A 15,315-nucleotide genomic window follows, 5' to 3' on the forward strand; every position below is an offset into this window, starting at 1 on the left:
CACTGAGAGAGAAAATCCTGAGCTTTGTCGACTTCAGAGAAACTCAGAAACTTAGATCTAGTCTTGGTTCAGTCCTGGTCTAGTCTTAGACCTGGTCTAGCCCTGGTTCATTCCTGGTTCAGTCCTGGTCTAGTCCTGGTTCAGTCCTGGTATAGTTCTGGCTCAGTCCTGGTCTAGCTCTGGTTCAGTCCTGGTCTAGTCCTGGTTTAGTCTTAGTCTAGTCCTGGTTCAGTCTTGGTTTAGTCCTGGCTTAGTCCTGGTCTAGTCCTGGTTCAGTCTCAGTGTAGTCCTGGTTTAGTCCTGGTCTAGTCCTGGTTCAGTCCTGGTTCAGTCCTGGTTTAGTCTTAGTCTAGTCCTGGTTCAGTCTTGGTTTAGTCCTGGTCTAGTCCTGGTTCAGTCTTAGTCTAGTTCTGGTTCAGTCCTGGTTCAGTCCTGGTCTAGTCCTGGTTTCATTCAGTTCAGTGCTTGACCTGCTGCTACAATGTTTAATAAAAAGGTTGTTTGATTTCATTCAACTGTTCCACCTCTGTCTTTAAATCCTGGTGACTTCTGCTGAAAAGTGATGTGAAACAACACTGGTGCTTTTGTTTCTTCACTATATTAGATTTTGTGTCGCGGCACATCCTGGTGGGACTTTGTTGTTTCATCACTTACTAGTTTTTACTGATACTTTTAGTCTTGACTCAGACCTAGTTCTCTCCCTGAGGGGTCAACGTGTGAGCGGCCGTGGGGCCAGTGAAGCTGTGACAGGATGAAGGGTGAGTGCTGACCTTTGACCTTTGAAACAGGACCATGGGAGAACACCAACAGCTCAGATCCACATCTATGTCTCTCCAGGGGTTGCAGAAACAGGCATCGAGCCACAGTCAGGTGCAGTCTACGGAGACCTGGTAGTGTGTGTTAAACAAACAAACACACGTTCTGAATGTATCCTAACAATTGCCCACCCAGGATCTCTTCCAGCCCACCCTTCCACAGCTGCCAGGAACCGGCCCTGTTCCACAGCAACAACCAGGGCGCGTCGTGTTGTGTTCACTGTTCTATAATGAAAGCAAATCTCTCTTCTCACTGTTTCTCCTCCTGATTCCACCGACACCTTCTTAGTGCAGCACCCAGGATGTTTCCTACAGAAAGGGACCCCTCCCTACAGTTGTTGTCTTGTTTGTTCTACTGCTGTTGTGTTGTGCACTGTGCCACTTATATGGGACATAAGGCACCTGTGGGACTGCTGTCAGTCCTGGTGTAATACATATGTTACGCCACTTGGTGGCGCTAAGAGGACGGACAACAAGGCCCTTAGGCAGAAGTGAAGCCATCGCTCATCAAGGCTTTATCACTTTGTGTCTACAGAATAAAGGAGAAACACTGTCCCACATCATTGACCGTCTCCATCTTTGACGTGTAACCAGCAGAAATCTTCTCTGCAAATGTGTTAACTCTTCTTCTTTGGTTTGGCACATTACAAATTATGTGAAAAATGTGCAGCTCCTCCCGGTGTCACTGTCTGGTTTCACTTTATCAGGAGTCAACCCCCCTCGACCCACACACTGATGTAACCACAGGAAGTGGTTCTGCTCAGTTCAGACTCTGTGTCTGCTCAGAACTCGGCTCCACACGCCGGTACCAGGTCCCAAAGGCAGAGTAGAGTCCAGCAGACAGACATCGAGCTCTAATTAGAATAAGAAAACCTTTATTTGTCCCACAATGAGGAAACTGTCTTGTTGACAACAGCAAAGTCCAAAAACACAGCAGAGCCAGAAGGAGCAAAGATGTGAGATAAATAAGAAAGTAAAAATATTCTAAAACACTAAGTGGAATAAAAGTATGAAGCTACAAAAACTCTAAGTGTGTCCAATATGTGCCTATGGGTCTGTCCAGTATATGGACATCTATGGATAAATAAATAAATAGCAGGTAAAGTGACTACAGGTTTGTTGTTCACATGAACACCGAGGTACTTATAAGCAGGAATCATCCAGTTTCAGGTTCAAACTCTAAGGAAAGAAGCAGCAGAGGACTGAGGCTGACAGCCACCAAACTAAAACCCATTTAGGCAACATTACCCAACATTTAGGCATTTCCTGTTAAGGTGAAGTCCTTCACCCGTCTATTAGTTGGAACGTCACAGAGTGAGAGAGTATATTTGTTGGTAACATGAGAAGGGATTTGTCATCTGGCCTCTGTCCACCACCACAGCTGGACCTGAAACACTCAGGATGTGAGAGAAGACTTTCAGCTTCTAGTTAGGAGGTTTGGCATGAACCATTTAGGAATCACAGCCATGATGAGGCTCAGGAGTTGAGGAGGTGTTGGCATGAGCAAGACCGGCACACCCACCCAATTCCACAGTTGTAAAAGAAGCAGCACTGGACTGAGGCTGACAGTAACAATGTGGGGGGAAACTAACACATCAGGCAGATTAAAGGTCTGGACTTGATCATTATGCATTAGGTGTCTCTGCAGGAGACAGAGGTCATCGTGAGACTGAACAAAAAGAATAAATCATCAGAGACAACAAAAACACTGGGACCACCCAAAACATTAGTTTGGACTGGAACAGGAAACTCAGTAGCACCAAGGGACCAGGAAGATCCCAGAATACAACAAGAGTGAATTACGACAGTACTCTGTCACTGGTGAAGACAGACACTTTGACCACATCCAGCTGAGACCAGAACAGTCCTGAGGACGTAGGAGTGACTGACGTACAACAAGAGGCTTCACAACTAGCTGCAGACACCTGGGGGGTGGTTTAATGGTGAATGAGAGGAGCAGGATCCAAATGCAGGACAAAACACAGTTCTTTATTTACCTGGACTCACCAGGCTCAGGGACAAACGGATTAAGTCCGCCACTCGGAGAACAGCAAATATAACTAACACTGTCACGGTAACTTCACTACAATCGTCCAGGGAGGACCCAAAGAAGTCGGGATCTATTTATGGAGTCAAGCAGAAAAGTAACTGAACACAGGTGAAAACAATCTTACTGGACTCAAAGTGATCTTAGTGATCTATGCTTAACGTAGGTGAAAACAGAAACCAGAGACAAAATAAGTCCATAAACCGGATGTCACAAAACCAAACCTTAACAGAACCTCCGACATCAAGGGCCGGCTTCCAGATGGCCCAGTTGTCCAAAAGAGTGGGTGGAAGGGGCTTTTGGCAGGCGGGTTCCAAAAGGTCTGGCGGGTGGGAACTAAGTCCAACTTCAGGGGTCCTCCCTGAGAATGACACGGACTGTAGTGACCTGCCATCACTGCCCCAGCAATCCATAATCCGCCCAGTTGAGCGACCCCCCAGGGTAACCAGCAGTCCAGGTTTCCAGCCAGCCCAGACTTCAGGTACTCATTGTCTGCAAAGGACTTTCATCCATTTACTAAAAATAAACCTAATCCAGTTACTTTGGTTTATGATGACTAGACTGTATTTGATTTGATTCATCTGATCCTGAAAAGAAACTAAAGTATTGGCTCTAAAATCTGCTGATAGATCAGGATAATAAATAAAGTCCAAAACGTCATTCTTTTTGGACTGAAGTGCTGGACTTTCCCAGAGTTGCATATCCAGAGGTAATAGAGATGTAACTGTGTGCAGCTGGATTTCAGCAGTGACAGACACGCCCCCCATCCCCAGAGCAGAGCTGGTCTGGGCTGAACTATAAAACAAGAGTCGTCATATTTTCCTGCTAAGGATCAGATCTGAGCATGATGTCTGTGGGCACTTCTGCTTCTCTCCTCTGGGCTGCACTCTGTCTGTGGGTCCTGGTCTCGGCCTCTGGAGGTGAGTTCTGTGGTGTTGAAGCTAAAGTGTGGTCAGAAAAAGTCTTTAACCAGACACAGAGTTTTCTGTCTGTGCTGTGGTGTAACACAGTGAATCTGATCAGTGATCAATAGTCTGGAAGGATTTTCAGCAGCGACGCTGAGAGAGTCTTTTTATCATCCAGGTCTTTGTGGACGTCAGTGTCACATGTGTCTTTGAACTTCTGGACTTTTTATTGTCACTGAGCTGAAGCTCATTTCAGCCTTTTCAACTTCTGATCATTTAGAATGAATCTAGAATTGATCCATGTATTAATGAATCAAAGAATCCTAATCCTTCAATAATTCAGGTTCATTTTGTAGACACTGTGTTGACAGTTCATCAATATCAGTCACCAAATGTTCAACAACTCCTCTAGTTTCAATTCCAAGGTTGATTTCATTTGATCAAAGAACAGATTTCTAAAACCTGCTCAGCTGAACTACAATAGAGCTTGTTACACCTGGACCCTCTAACCTCTGGTCTCTGTCTGTTCCTCTGTTCTTCAGGTCAGAGAACCATCACAGCTGAACCTGGACAGAACGTTACTCTGACATGTCGAGCTCCCAGCAGCTCAGAGAATAGAACTGTGGAGTGGACCAGACCTGGTCTGGATCCAGACTATGTCTTTGTTTATCGGAACAAGAAGTTTGATCCAACAAACCAGCATCCATCTTTTAAGGAGCGGGTGGAGCTGAAGGACTCACAGATGAAGGATGGAGACGTGTCTGTGACTCTGAAGAATGTGACGTTTACTGACACTGGAATATACGAATGTCGTGTCGCCCAGGGTCAAACAAAAGCACCTGAACTCATCAACATCACCCACCTGAGAGTCTCAGCAGGTGAGTGTGTGTTTGTCTGAGCAGCAGAGCTGAAGCTGCTTCCTGGTTGATGTGAGACCAGATGTTTGTGTTTTCTCCAGATGTTGTTGATGAGACTTTGTAGAAAACAGCTGGATGAGTGATGTGGTCAAAGTGCAGGAGATAATGTCTGACAGGAGTTTGTTCTGTTCTTCAGTCATCACCTACCTGACACCTCACACCTTTGGAATTGGGGATCAAACCCAGGTGCCTCGGCCCACACACTGATGTAACCACAGGAAATGGTTCTGCTCAGTTCAGACCCTGTGTCTGCTCAGACCTCACCAGCATTAGATGGGATATTGATAACCATCAGAACTCACCTCCACACACCGGTACCAGGACCCAAAGGCAGAGTAGAGTCCAGCAGACAGATTTGTGCTCTAATCTGATCCTTAACAGGAAACATCTGGTTTCAGGTTCAACCCGTGAATTATGAACAATGTGTGTGAGGAGGCACAGGACTGAGATTAAACTTGATATTTTCAAAGTCACTGACGTAATTTTTTTTTGTCTCAGTCTGGAAAAATAAGCTTAAAAAAGTCCCAGAAGTGGTTTTGTATTGATGAAATGAAAATGAGCAGAGATCATGTGACTGAACAGTCTCTAACAGTGTTTACATCCTGGGGTCCAAGACCAACGATAAGGGAGAAAATACTTTGAGGCTTCAGAGAACAGTGATGTTTCATCTTTATTGTGGGTGACATTCGTACCCAGATAACAACTCTAAGATAAGAAGCAGCAGAGGACTGAGGCTGACAGCAACCATGACTGTGTTGGGAAAAACTAAAACCCAGTATCTGTGTCTGTGTCTGTCAGGGCAGGACCTGGAAACATTTAGGCATTTCCTGTTAAGGTGAAGTCCTTCACCCGTCTATTAGTAGGGACATCACAGTTTTTCACTGACTGGGGCCACAAAGACCCAAAAACAGCTGGAGCCAGTAAAGGCCTGGTACAGCATTTCAAAGCAGGAACCTCACAGACCAGAACAGTGGAACCTTTTTCACTGATAAAAATTAATTATCACTGTTCTGGCTCTGCCTTCCACCCGAGAGAGAGCTGGGATAGGCTCCAGCAGATCCCCGTGACCGTGAGCCAGGAAAAGCGGGTATAGAAAATGGATGGATGGATGGATGGATGTTCTGGCTCTATAGAGACTCAGGATTTGTCCAGGGTCCCAGACTTCAGGTACTCATTGTCTGCAAAGGACTTTCATCCTAAAAATAAACCTAATCCAGTTACTTTGGCCCCGGGTTTATGATGACTAGACTGTATTTTATTTGATTCATCTGATCCTAAAAAATACTTTATAATACTTACTCAGCTGAACTACAATAAAGCTTGTTACACCTGGACCCTCTAACCTCTGGTCTCTGTCTGTTCCTCTGTTCTTCAGACATCACAGCTGAACCTGGACAGAACGTCACTCTGACATGTCGAGCTCCCAGCAGCTCAGAGATCAGAGCTGTGGAGTGGACCAGACCTGGTCTGGATCCAGATCATGTCTTTGTGTATCGGAACAATCAGCCTGATCCAACAAACCAGCATCCATCTTTTAAGGAGCGGGTGGAGCTGAAGGACTCACAGATGAAGGATGGAGACGTGTCTGTGACTCTGAAGAATGTGACGTTTACTGACACTGGGACATACGAGTGTCGTGTCTTACAGAGTCAATCAAAAGCACCTGAACTCACCAACATCACCCACCTGACAGTAAACTCAGCAGGTGAGTGTGTGTTTGTCTGAGCAGCAGAGCTGAAGCTGCTTCCTGGTTGTTGATGTGAGACCAGATGTTTGTGTTTTCTCCAGATGTTGTTGATGAGACTTTGTAGAAAACAGCTGGATGAGTGATGTGGTCAAAGTGCAGGAGATAATGTCTGACAGGAGTTTGTTCTGTTCTTCAGTCATCACCTACCTGACACCTCACACCTGTTCTCTCCTGCAGGTCACACAGGTGGACACAGTGGAGCTGAAGGAGACCAGGGTGGACATGTTGGACTGGCTGTGGGTCTGTTAGTTCTTGCTGTACTTACTGCTGCTGTTGTTTCTTTGACCTATAGGAAACTAAGGGGACAGAAAAAACAGAGTTCAGCTCCAGCTGATAAAGCAGGTCTGTGTGATGTGTAAAATGTCTCAGGAAGTGGTTTAAAGTATCTCAGTACATTTACTCAAGGGCTGTACTTCAGTCCAACTCTGAGGTATTAGTACTTTACTGAGTATTTGCATGTTGTGCTACTTCTTCATGCTACTTCATGAACTAAACCTTGTACTTTTTCCTGCTCTGAGAACTTTTACTGTGGCCACTTCAAGTACATTTGGATGATGATACTTTTGGACTTTTACTGGTCTAAATAATTAAAACAAACAAACAGATGTGGCGTCACAGCTGGCAGATGTTCCTCTGCACCTTCAACAACAAGCTGATTTTAAAACACAGGGTCGAGTGAATCTGTTCGCTTTATTTAGAAAACTGTTTCAGAAATGAGCCAGTAGTTTTCAGCCATCAGGTTCTGACCAGAGAGCCAATCAGAACTGATGCTCTGTGGTGACGTCATCATGGTCATCGTCCAATGGCCGCTGCTGACGTGTGACAGAGATCCAGCTGGGTGGAGACTCTCCATGGCCCCTGATGTTACACCTGTAGACGCCTTCATCGGCCTCAGAAACATGGAGGCAGGAACAGGCTGGGACATTGTGAGGACCAGAGAGTCCTTTGTGTTCAGGGGGAGCTTCACTGGGACACGTCCTGACTCAAGGGCCACACACCTGGACACATAACCAGGTGTTGTAGCAGCTACTGAAGTAAACACCTTGAGGGAAACCCTGAGGATGAGAAGAAGAACGAAGGAGGGATTTTGTTTGTTCATGAGGTGAAAAAGCAGGAAGTAAAGCACTTTGAACAGGCAGAAGTTGGACCAGATGAAGGCAGGGAGACACTGAGGGGGGATGTCAGACATCAGCTAGTTGTGCCTCAGGACAGTCAGAGCAGAGATTTGCTGCAGGAGGCAGACTTGAAGGAGTTCTGGTTGTCTTCCTCCTTAAGGCAAAGGTCAAATAGGATGAATAGGATGAAGAAACCTGACACGTCTGGAACAGGAGATGATTCTTCCACAGCTTCACCAATAACTGACACACAGGCGCCCCCTGCTGGCCAAACACATTGTTCATGATCTAAACACAAACAGGAAGAGTGTCAGGAGAGAGGACCCAGACATGAGACAAGGCACATGCAGACCAGGAAGTGCAGGGGTGGTGGATCTGGTCTGAGGGGGTCTATGCAGAATGTAGCAGCAGCTTTGTGTCGTCTTTTTGTATTTTATGTAGTAACCTGGAGTCCTGGGGGAGAGTAAAAACTATACAGCTGAAAATATATTAAAAACCACCTGACCTGGCTTAAAAATCAATAAATCACCTTTTTATTACAATTGACACAAAAATCAAACGTTTTCTCTCATCCTTCCTCTTGTGTGTATTGATCTCTCAGCTGCAGCTGGATCTAAAGGATGAAAGTGTGTGTTTGGTTTTTTGTTTAGCTCAGTGTTTCCTTTAAAGGCTTTCCCTCCTTTGTTTATGGAGCGTCATCACACAGGAAGTCGCTTGGGATCCTCAGAGCATCTCTGACCCGTCAGAGGTCAAAGTGAAGCTGAGCTGCTTTAGGAAAAATGTGTGTGTGTTTTGATCTGCTCAGAAAGCTGCAGGAGCCGTTGAGTGTGTGTTGGCATTCTGCCTGGATTGTGTGTGTGTGTGTGTGTGTGTGTGTGTGTGCGCCTATTTCCATGGAACTGAACACACCCACACAGACTTTCACAGGTTTAATCAGTCTCAGACGGACTGAGGAGCTGGAGATGATGGACGGATGAACGTGTGAGCGGCTCCTGGACCAATGAAGCTGTGACAGGATGAATGGTGAGTGCTGACCTTTGACCTTTGCCTTAAGTCTTTAAGAAACAGGGCAATGGGAGGACACTAACAGCTCAGGTCCAGATCTACGTCTCTCCAGACCTGAAGGATCAGTGTTTCTGAACTGAATAAGTATAAAATCTTAGTCGACTACGGTTTAAGAAAGGCTGAAGAGACTCAGACACAGCAGGAGATATAAACAACCACACACGACGTGAGACGTATTTTCCAGTATTTTCCCGGGCTTGTTTTTTCTTTTTGTTCGGGGCTGTGTCTATGATGCGGTTATTTTTCCTGCCTCATGAACTGCTGGGCAGTTTCAGTCACTGTCTTTTGGTGAAGTTGTGATTTTAAAACGTGTGTTTTTGCAAAGGGACAGTGTCTGATCAGAGCCGGTTTTAAAAACTTGTACTTGACGACAGGTGAAGAATAACTTTGTTCAGAGAGCAGGTTTTTCCTCTACTGCCTACAGCTGGTCTCCTTACATGCAAAAGAATTTAACAGACACCGTTTCCCTTCAGCCCCTGGGCATTTGTAGGCTAAATGTAAACGTAAAGCAGCACATTAAATATCAGTAACAGTGGACTGCAAACATGTTATCATGTTATCCAACGTTAAGCAGATTTGCATTCTCAGTCTGATCAGATCAGCTCTGTTTAAAACTGCTTCCTTGTGGTTTACATACCAGACACACACTTTCACACACACGCATACATCAGTCTCCTTGTCTGCGGTATGTTCAGGGTCAATAAGAGATCTCAATGCCAAGAGGTTATATCAGTGTCAATCTGTGTGAATGAGAAGGAAGTAAGTCCTAGTCATGCAACAACCCGCAGCTGTATATGTTCACTGAAATACTACGTGCTGACATGTTTTCAGGGGAAAAAGTATTTTAACTGTAGTTGTTGGCTGTATTTACTATCATGTTATGAAATACACCCGGTACTTAGAGATGAAAGCAGAACGTTACCTTAAGCTGCGTCTCGGGTTTCAGACGTTTCCTCTTCTCTGGTTTCGTTAAAAAACTCTTTCAAGGAAAAATCAGATCAAGTTATTTAGTTTTTCACAAAGAAACTCCAGTGAAGCAGAACTTTGCTTTCCTTCTGATGCTTCCCGTCACATTTATCTGGTGTCCCTTTGTAGGGCCCTGAACCCTGGTTTGGGAAACACTGACTAAAAGACATAACTCTGTATAAACGAGTTAAAAGCGGCTCCAGCTGCAGCAGTAAAACGCAGCTGAAGCTTTTAGTGTCAGGTAATTACAGGTGAGAACATTTATTTAGAGAAAACTTATAAAATTATAAAGAAAAAACAGTCCAGTTTAACATTTGGTCAGAGTCTCAGTGATCAGCTGCTGCTGTTGTTGTTGTGATGTCAACAAACACTGAACAGGAACCTGTCTGCATTGACTGACATGAGCCAATCGATTATCTGTATCTAAACGTGTTTGTATTTTTGCAGCGCGCCTGCTACCAAGTCCAGCTGTCCTCGGCAACAACACCTCAGTGATCATGGAGTTCCTGAGCGAGTGTTTCCATGACGATGATGAGTTCAAGTACCGTGCATACACCTTTACCTACCTGCTGCTGTTCCCTGTGGCGTTTCTGTGCAACATCTGGGCGCTGGTGGTGTTTTCCCTGCAGAGCAGCCGCAGGTGTGAGCTTGTGAATGAGGCCTTTGTAGTAACACCCCTTAGGTGCGATTTAATCCTCACACGTTTCCTGCAGGAACTAAAAGCCTCCGTTTCAACAATGCCTGTTTTCCACCTGAGTCACCTGAGCTGCTGCAGCAGGAACCTGTTTTTCTGATTTCTGCCTTGTTTCCTGGCCCTAAACTTCATTTGCTTATCATGTGGAACAGGGATGTAAAGAAACAGGTCATTTATGTTCTAGGCAAATATCATGTCAAACACCTGTCAAACAGTGTGTGTGTGTGTGTGTGTGTGTGTGTGTGTGTGTGCAGCCTCATGTGACAACTACACAAATGAGACATGACAAATGATTGGCAGCTTGCTAAATGGATCAGAGGCCAGTGCAGATGTTTTGGATTCAGTCCAGGTGTTTTCTCAGGATGGGAGTGTCAAAACAGGATCTTTCAGGTTTCTCTTGCAGGGAAACAAGCTCTTATCGTCATTTAGCCCAGAGCCCAGACTGGACGGATTCACAACAAATGTAGAAAATTCCAGCGAAACCACCCAGCCTGAACCTTAGGAGTGAGTTCAGTCTGGATGTAAACAGTGCTCCGTGGATTTTTTCCATCAAACACTTGAAATTCATTTATCACTTCAGGATTGTAAACTTGTAAACATCAGCAGCCTGAGAAGGTTCAAGCTCAAAGACCTGGAGTATGTGGAGGCCAGGTGCTGTGCAGGTGTCAGCAACAGGAAGCAGCTGCAGCCAGTGGCCTAATGTAATCCACTTGACAGTCAGAGACATTTTACAGGTGAACCACACCTGTGGAGGTTAGAAACAATCACTGTGTTTGTGAGACAGGCTGCTTAGTTCCTGTGCACAGTGAACCAGATCCTCATGTGACATGTGACCGTGACCAAACACAGGTTATAAACTAGAAAACCTGAATTTGTTGTCCTGTATCTAAACTCTGGATTGGTAGAGAGACTGTCCAGGATGTAGCCCTGCCTTTCACCCAAAGAGAGCTGGGATAGGCTCCAGCAGATCCCTGGGACCCTGGTTAGGACTAAGGGGGTCTAGATGATGGATGGATGGATGGATGGATGGATGGATGGATGGATGGATGGATGGATGGACTGGGCGTGTGGGTTTGATTACAGCAGCATCTAATGGGCGTTTGATGAACTGCAGCTCGACACGTCTGTTCTCAGTTAAAATATTAAAAAAAAAAACATGGCTGCTCTTCTCTTAGCTCAACGCTCACGCCACTTGATTTTCCCGCTCTAGGAACTCCGCCTCCTGCGTGGTCATGATCAACCTCGCCCTATCAGACAGCAGCTTCTCCCTCACCCTGCCGCTGCGATTGGCCTATTACTTTAAGGACGGAGTGTGGAACTTTCCTGATTGGCTGTGCCGACTCTGTGTCTATGGCTTCTACGTCAACCTGTACACCAGGTAACACACACACACACACACACACACTCATATTTCTGCTGCTTCTGAGGACAACGCACTGATTTACCTACATTTCCTGTGGAGTTACCTAACCATGACCACTGACTGCTCTGACCTGAACCCTAAACCTTAAAAGTCTTTGTTTATAACAAGTTGAAGTTGAGTCCCACAAAGTGTGGAAACAAACTGATGTTGCTAATAAAACATAATCTTCCTCCCTCAGCATCCTCTTCCTCACTTTACTGAGCATGCTCCGTTGGCTTGCTGTGGCCCAGCCGCTGCGTCACAGTTCAATGGCCACACCGACTCGGACCTTACTGATCTGTGTGGGAGTCTGGCTGTTTGTGGGCGTGTCCTCCGCCCCCTTCCTGTCCAGTGGGGTGAAGTACAGGTGAGACTTTTTTACAGCTCTGAAACACAGAAGGTTTAAAAAACGACCCTGTTAATAAAGACGAATTTCAGCTGCTGCTGCTGTTACTGTAAACAAAAACAAACATAAACATAAACATGCTGCTCTTTGCCAACAGTAACAAAAACAACAGAGCAGTAATGGATTATTTGGAAGGGAGGATGTTAGATGATTAGGATTGGAACAAAAACAAACTGCAGTCAGAGACAAGCTGCTGAACATAGTGGAGCATTTAGTAGCTAAAGAGCCAGAGATGGTGGTGGAGACCAAACCCGGGGCTGAAACTGAGGGAACACTGGGCTGAGACTCCAAGTGGACCAGCAGGTTAAATACAAGCACTTTATACAAGGATGTTACGTGTCGTCTGTGGACAAGGACAGCTGATAAAAATGATGACACCAACACAGAACAGGATTTCTCAGCTACTGACCAAGCTGTCATTGTTTATTTGTGTCCCTTCAACTTAGAGCTAATCCAAGTGTGTCAGACTCTGGTTCTGCAGAAACACTGTGTATCCGCATCCCACCCACTGTTGATTACCTGGATCAGGTGAGTTCAACCAATCAGAAGCTGGAAGAAACCATCTCAGATGATGGTGGAGTCAAAGTGAATAGGTTTCGTGCAGCTTCTGAGAACTGAAGACACCTGATCCAGGTAATCTGCAGTGGGGCAGGACAGTGTCTCTCCAGGACCAGAACCTGCCTGCAGATAATGGACTGCCAATCTCTGCAGGAAGTCATCAGTATCAACCTCAACAGCTTTATGGTTAACATTATATCATTCGTCTCCTCAGAGAACAGATCACTCCATCAGGATGATGTTTGTTCTGTCCAAAACTTTTATATGATGGCAGCCTGTAGGTGTCAGGTGAAATAATTACTCATAAAAAGATGTTTGCAGACTAATAAACCTTTGGCCTTTCTACGGTCTTTCTTAGGGACGGTTTTCCTCGTTGCTTCGAGCCGTCTAATCCTGCCTCCTGGGAGCGTATCCTGATCTTAAACTACATTGCTATGGCTCTTGGCTTCATCCTCCCCTTCCTTACCATCATCATTTGCTACAGCAGACTGATCCACCACCTCATGGCTCACCCTGGCCCCCAAGGCAGCAGCCAGGTTAGCACCAACCGCAGGTGCACCAGACGGCGCTCGGTACACCTGGTCACCATGGTAACAGCAAACTTCCTGCTCTGTTTCCTACCCTATCATGTGATTCGATCACTGCACCTGCATGCTGTTTGCGGTAGATGGAACTGTGACATCATAATGGTGCTGCAGCGGGCGGTGGTGGTGACGCTGTGTCTGGCAGCGTCCAACAGCGTCCTCAACCCTCTGCTCTACTACTACTCCACCAGGACGTTCAGGAAGAGCATGAGGGATGCGCATTCCTCTCTGCTGTCCAACAGGGAGGGGTCCTTCAGGTCCAGACTGAGTCTGAGGATGAGGACGAGGAGGAGGAGCACCACCTGAGACTAGAACCTGGAACAGTTACCAAACCTTTATTCATGGAGCAACTGTTGTTTGGTGTGAAGACACTTATTTATTTCAGTTAAAATATATTTTTATAGCATCCTTTAAAAAGGAGTCACTTTTTCTACTGAATATGAAGAAAAACTGGTGGCACCATCCATTCAGGAGGCCCATGTGTGTTTCTGGAGGGTCCAGATGATATAGGGAGGATCCAGTGGTCCCAAAAGGGTTCAAGAGTCAGTAAACACACAAAGGATGTTGCATATTTGAATGACTTTTATGGCAGCCAAGGGGTTTCTGAGGAGGGTTCAGGGTTTGTTTGAGAGTCCAGGGCCTCTCAGAGTCTCAGGGATGGTTGAGGAGCATTTAGGTGATGTTGAGAAAGATTCAGGACTCACTGAGGAGTTTTCATGTTGTCGGGTGAAAGCCTGAGGGTTGGTGAGAAGGACCTGGGTTACCGAGGAAGGTCCAGGGATTATTGACAGGCATTTAACACCGTTGGCTTGAATCTGTGTCTGTGAGGTTTCAAATAAGCTACAGCTCAAGATTCGATGTGGTTTCCAATGAAGAATCTGTATTTATCTTGTGTGTTTATATTTAATGGAAAGTCTTCAGATGAAAATCCCACAGGAAACATCTTCTCTGTCCTTTCATGCTGAGTCTTTCTGGTTTATTCTGTCATTTTGTTGCTGTTATAGTCCCAGCTGGGTTGGCTCTTGATGAAAAGTCAGTTTTTATCACTTGTTATCCTGTTTATATCAAGTTCCCATCAGTAAGATTTAACATAGCTTCACATTTATCTATAAAAACATATGCAGTATATTTAACAGTCCAGTTCTAAACATTTCTCAGATATTTACTGATCAATAATTGTATCTGACACCGATAAAGGTAAATACAAAGCTGCAGTCATCCAGATCTAAGAAACAAATACAAGCAAACGGTTTCTCTCGTTTGTTTTTTAAAGTACAAACTAAAAAAACAAACAATGACACGTGAAGATACGGTGACATCATCTGTTAGAACATCCTCGTTTGTTAGAAATCAGGAATCAATCGTCCTGATCAGTAGATACAACTGTAGGACCATCAGCTGTGGCACCAGCGTCAGGCTGTAGTATCCAGGACTGTCCAGCAGAGGGGGCGCACTTTACTCTAACTCAGCACTGTGAATTATGGGTATTGTCATCTTACCTCTGGCGTCCCCTGACCAGCTGAACCAACCCCGTTGGTTCATTACGTAACGGGAGGACACAGCTTGGACCAATCAGCTCTCAGTGTCTCTGTGCATCACAAGGTCAAAGGTCACACACAGTTTTACAGCTGTTCCAGAAGAAAGGGCAGCTTTTTCTCTGTTGTGTTTCCTGATCTTGACCCCACCCACTTAGTAGACACACACACACACACACACACACACACACACACACACACACACGCACACACACAGGGAACCTGTGCTGGTGATTGAAGTTATTGTCATGTAATTATAAATAAATATAATGTTAAAACGTGTGTGTGGTCAGATGGGACTAAATCTTGGAGTCCAGTTTTCAGCCTTAAAAAGTGCGATCACAGCTGCCAAACATCTGGATGTCTGAAGAAACAGGAAAAAGGACGGACTACTCCTTTAACATCCCGTGTTTCCGGTGGACACGGCTCCAAAGATCGTCTCTGTTTGACAGGATGATCTACACCAACAGCGCTTGTTTTGGAGCAGAAAAGTTGTCAGTACTGATTTTTAAAAGTAAATTTGTTCAGTGGTACTACATCTGGACTTAGTAAGAATGGA

General features: G+C 45.3%; 2 protein-coding genes across 2 annotated transcripts; both read left to right on the forward strand.

The window, feature by feature from the left end:
• The first annotated feature begins 3,645 nt into the window (after positions 1–3,645).
• Positions 3,646–8,144, forward strand: LOC113140113 (CD226 antigen-like). Its single transcript, XM_026323848.1, has 4 exons — positions 3,646–3,782; positions 4,310–4,645; positions 6,060–6,389; positions 6,609–8,144. Exons 1-4 carry the CDS (start codon positions 3,707–3,709, stop codon positions 6,788–6,790), a joined length of 924 nt encoding a protein of 307 aa, XP_026179633.1. The 5' UTR covers positions 3,646–3,706; the 3' UTR covers positions 6,791–8,144.
• A 230-nt stretch (positions 8,145–8,374) lies between these two features.
• cysltr3 (cysteinyl leukotriene receptor 3) lies at positions 8,375–15,038 on the forward strand. Its single transcript, XM_026323469.1, has 5 exons — positions 8,375–8,569; positions 10,025–10,217; positions 11,482–11,649; positions 11,873–12,040; positions 12,996–15,038. Exons 1-5 carry the CDS (start codon positions 8,563–8,565, stop codon positions 13,525–13,527), a joined length of 1,068 nt encoding a protein of 355 aa, XP_026179254.1. The 5' UTR covers positions 8,375–8,562; the 3' UTR covers positions 13,528–15,038.
• Positions 15,039–15,315: the final 277 nt, after the last annotated feature.

The sequence above is a fragment of the Mastacembelus armatus genome, chromosome 18, assembly GCF_900324485.2.
Source record: "Mastacembelus armatus chromosome 18, fMasArm1.2, whole genome shotgun sequence".
NCBI classification, from domain to species: Eukaryota; Metazoa; Chordata; class Actinopteri; order Synbranchiformes; family Mastacembelidae; genus Mastacembelus; species Mastacembelus armatus.

Excerpts from the sequence above, each read along its gene's own strand:
- LOC113140113 (XM_026323848.1), top strand. The coding sequence starts at position 3,707 with ATGATGTCTGTGGGCACTTCTGCTTCTCTCCTCTGGGCTGCACTCTGT. Across the intron at positions 3,783-4,309 it reads CCTGGTCTCGGCCTCTGGAG|GTCAGAGAACCATCACAGCT; the intron begins GTGAGTTCTGTG and ends TCTGTTCTTCAG. Across the intron at positions 6,390-6,608 it reads CCTGACAGTAAACTCAGCAG|GTCACACAGGTGGACACAGT; the intron begins GTGAGTGTGTGT and ends TCTCTCCTGCAG.
- cysltr3 (XM_026323469.1), top strand. Across the intron at positions 10,218-11,481 it reads TCCCTGCAGAGCAGCCGCAG|GAACTCCGCCTCCTGCGTGG; the intron begins GTGTGAGCTTGT and ends TTCCCGCTCTAG. Across the intron at positions 11,650-11,872 it reads TACGTCAACCTGTACACCAG|CATCCTCTTCCTCACTTTAC; the intron begins GTAACACACACA and ends TTCCTCCCTCAG.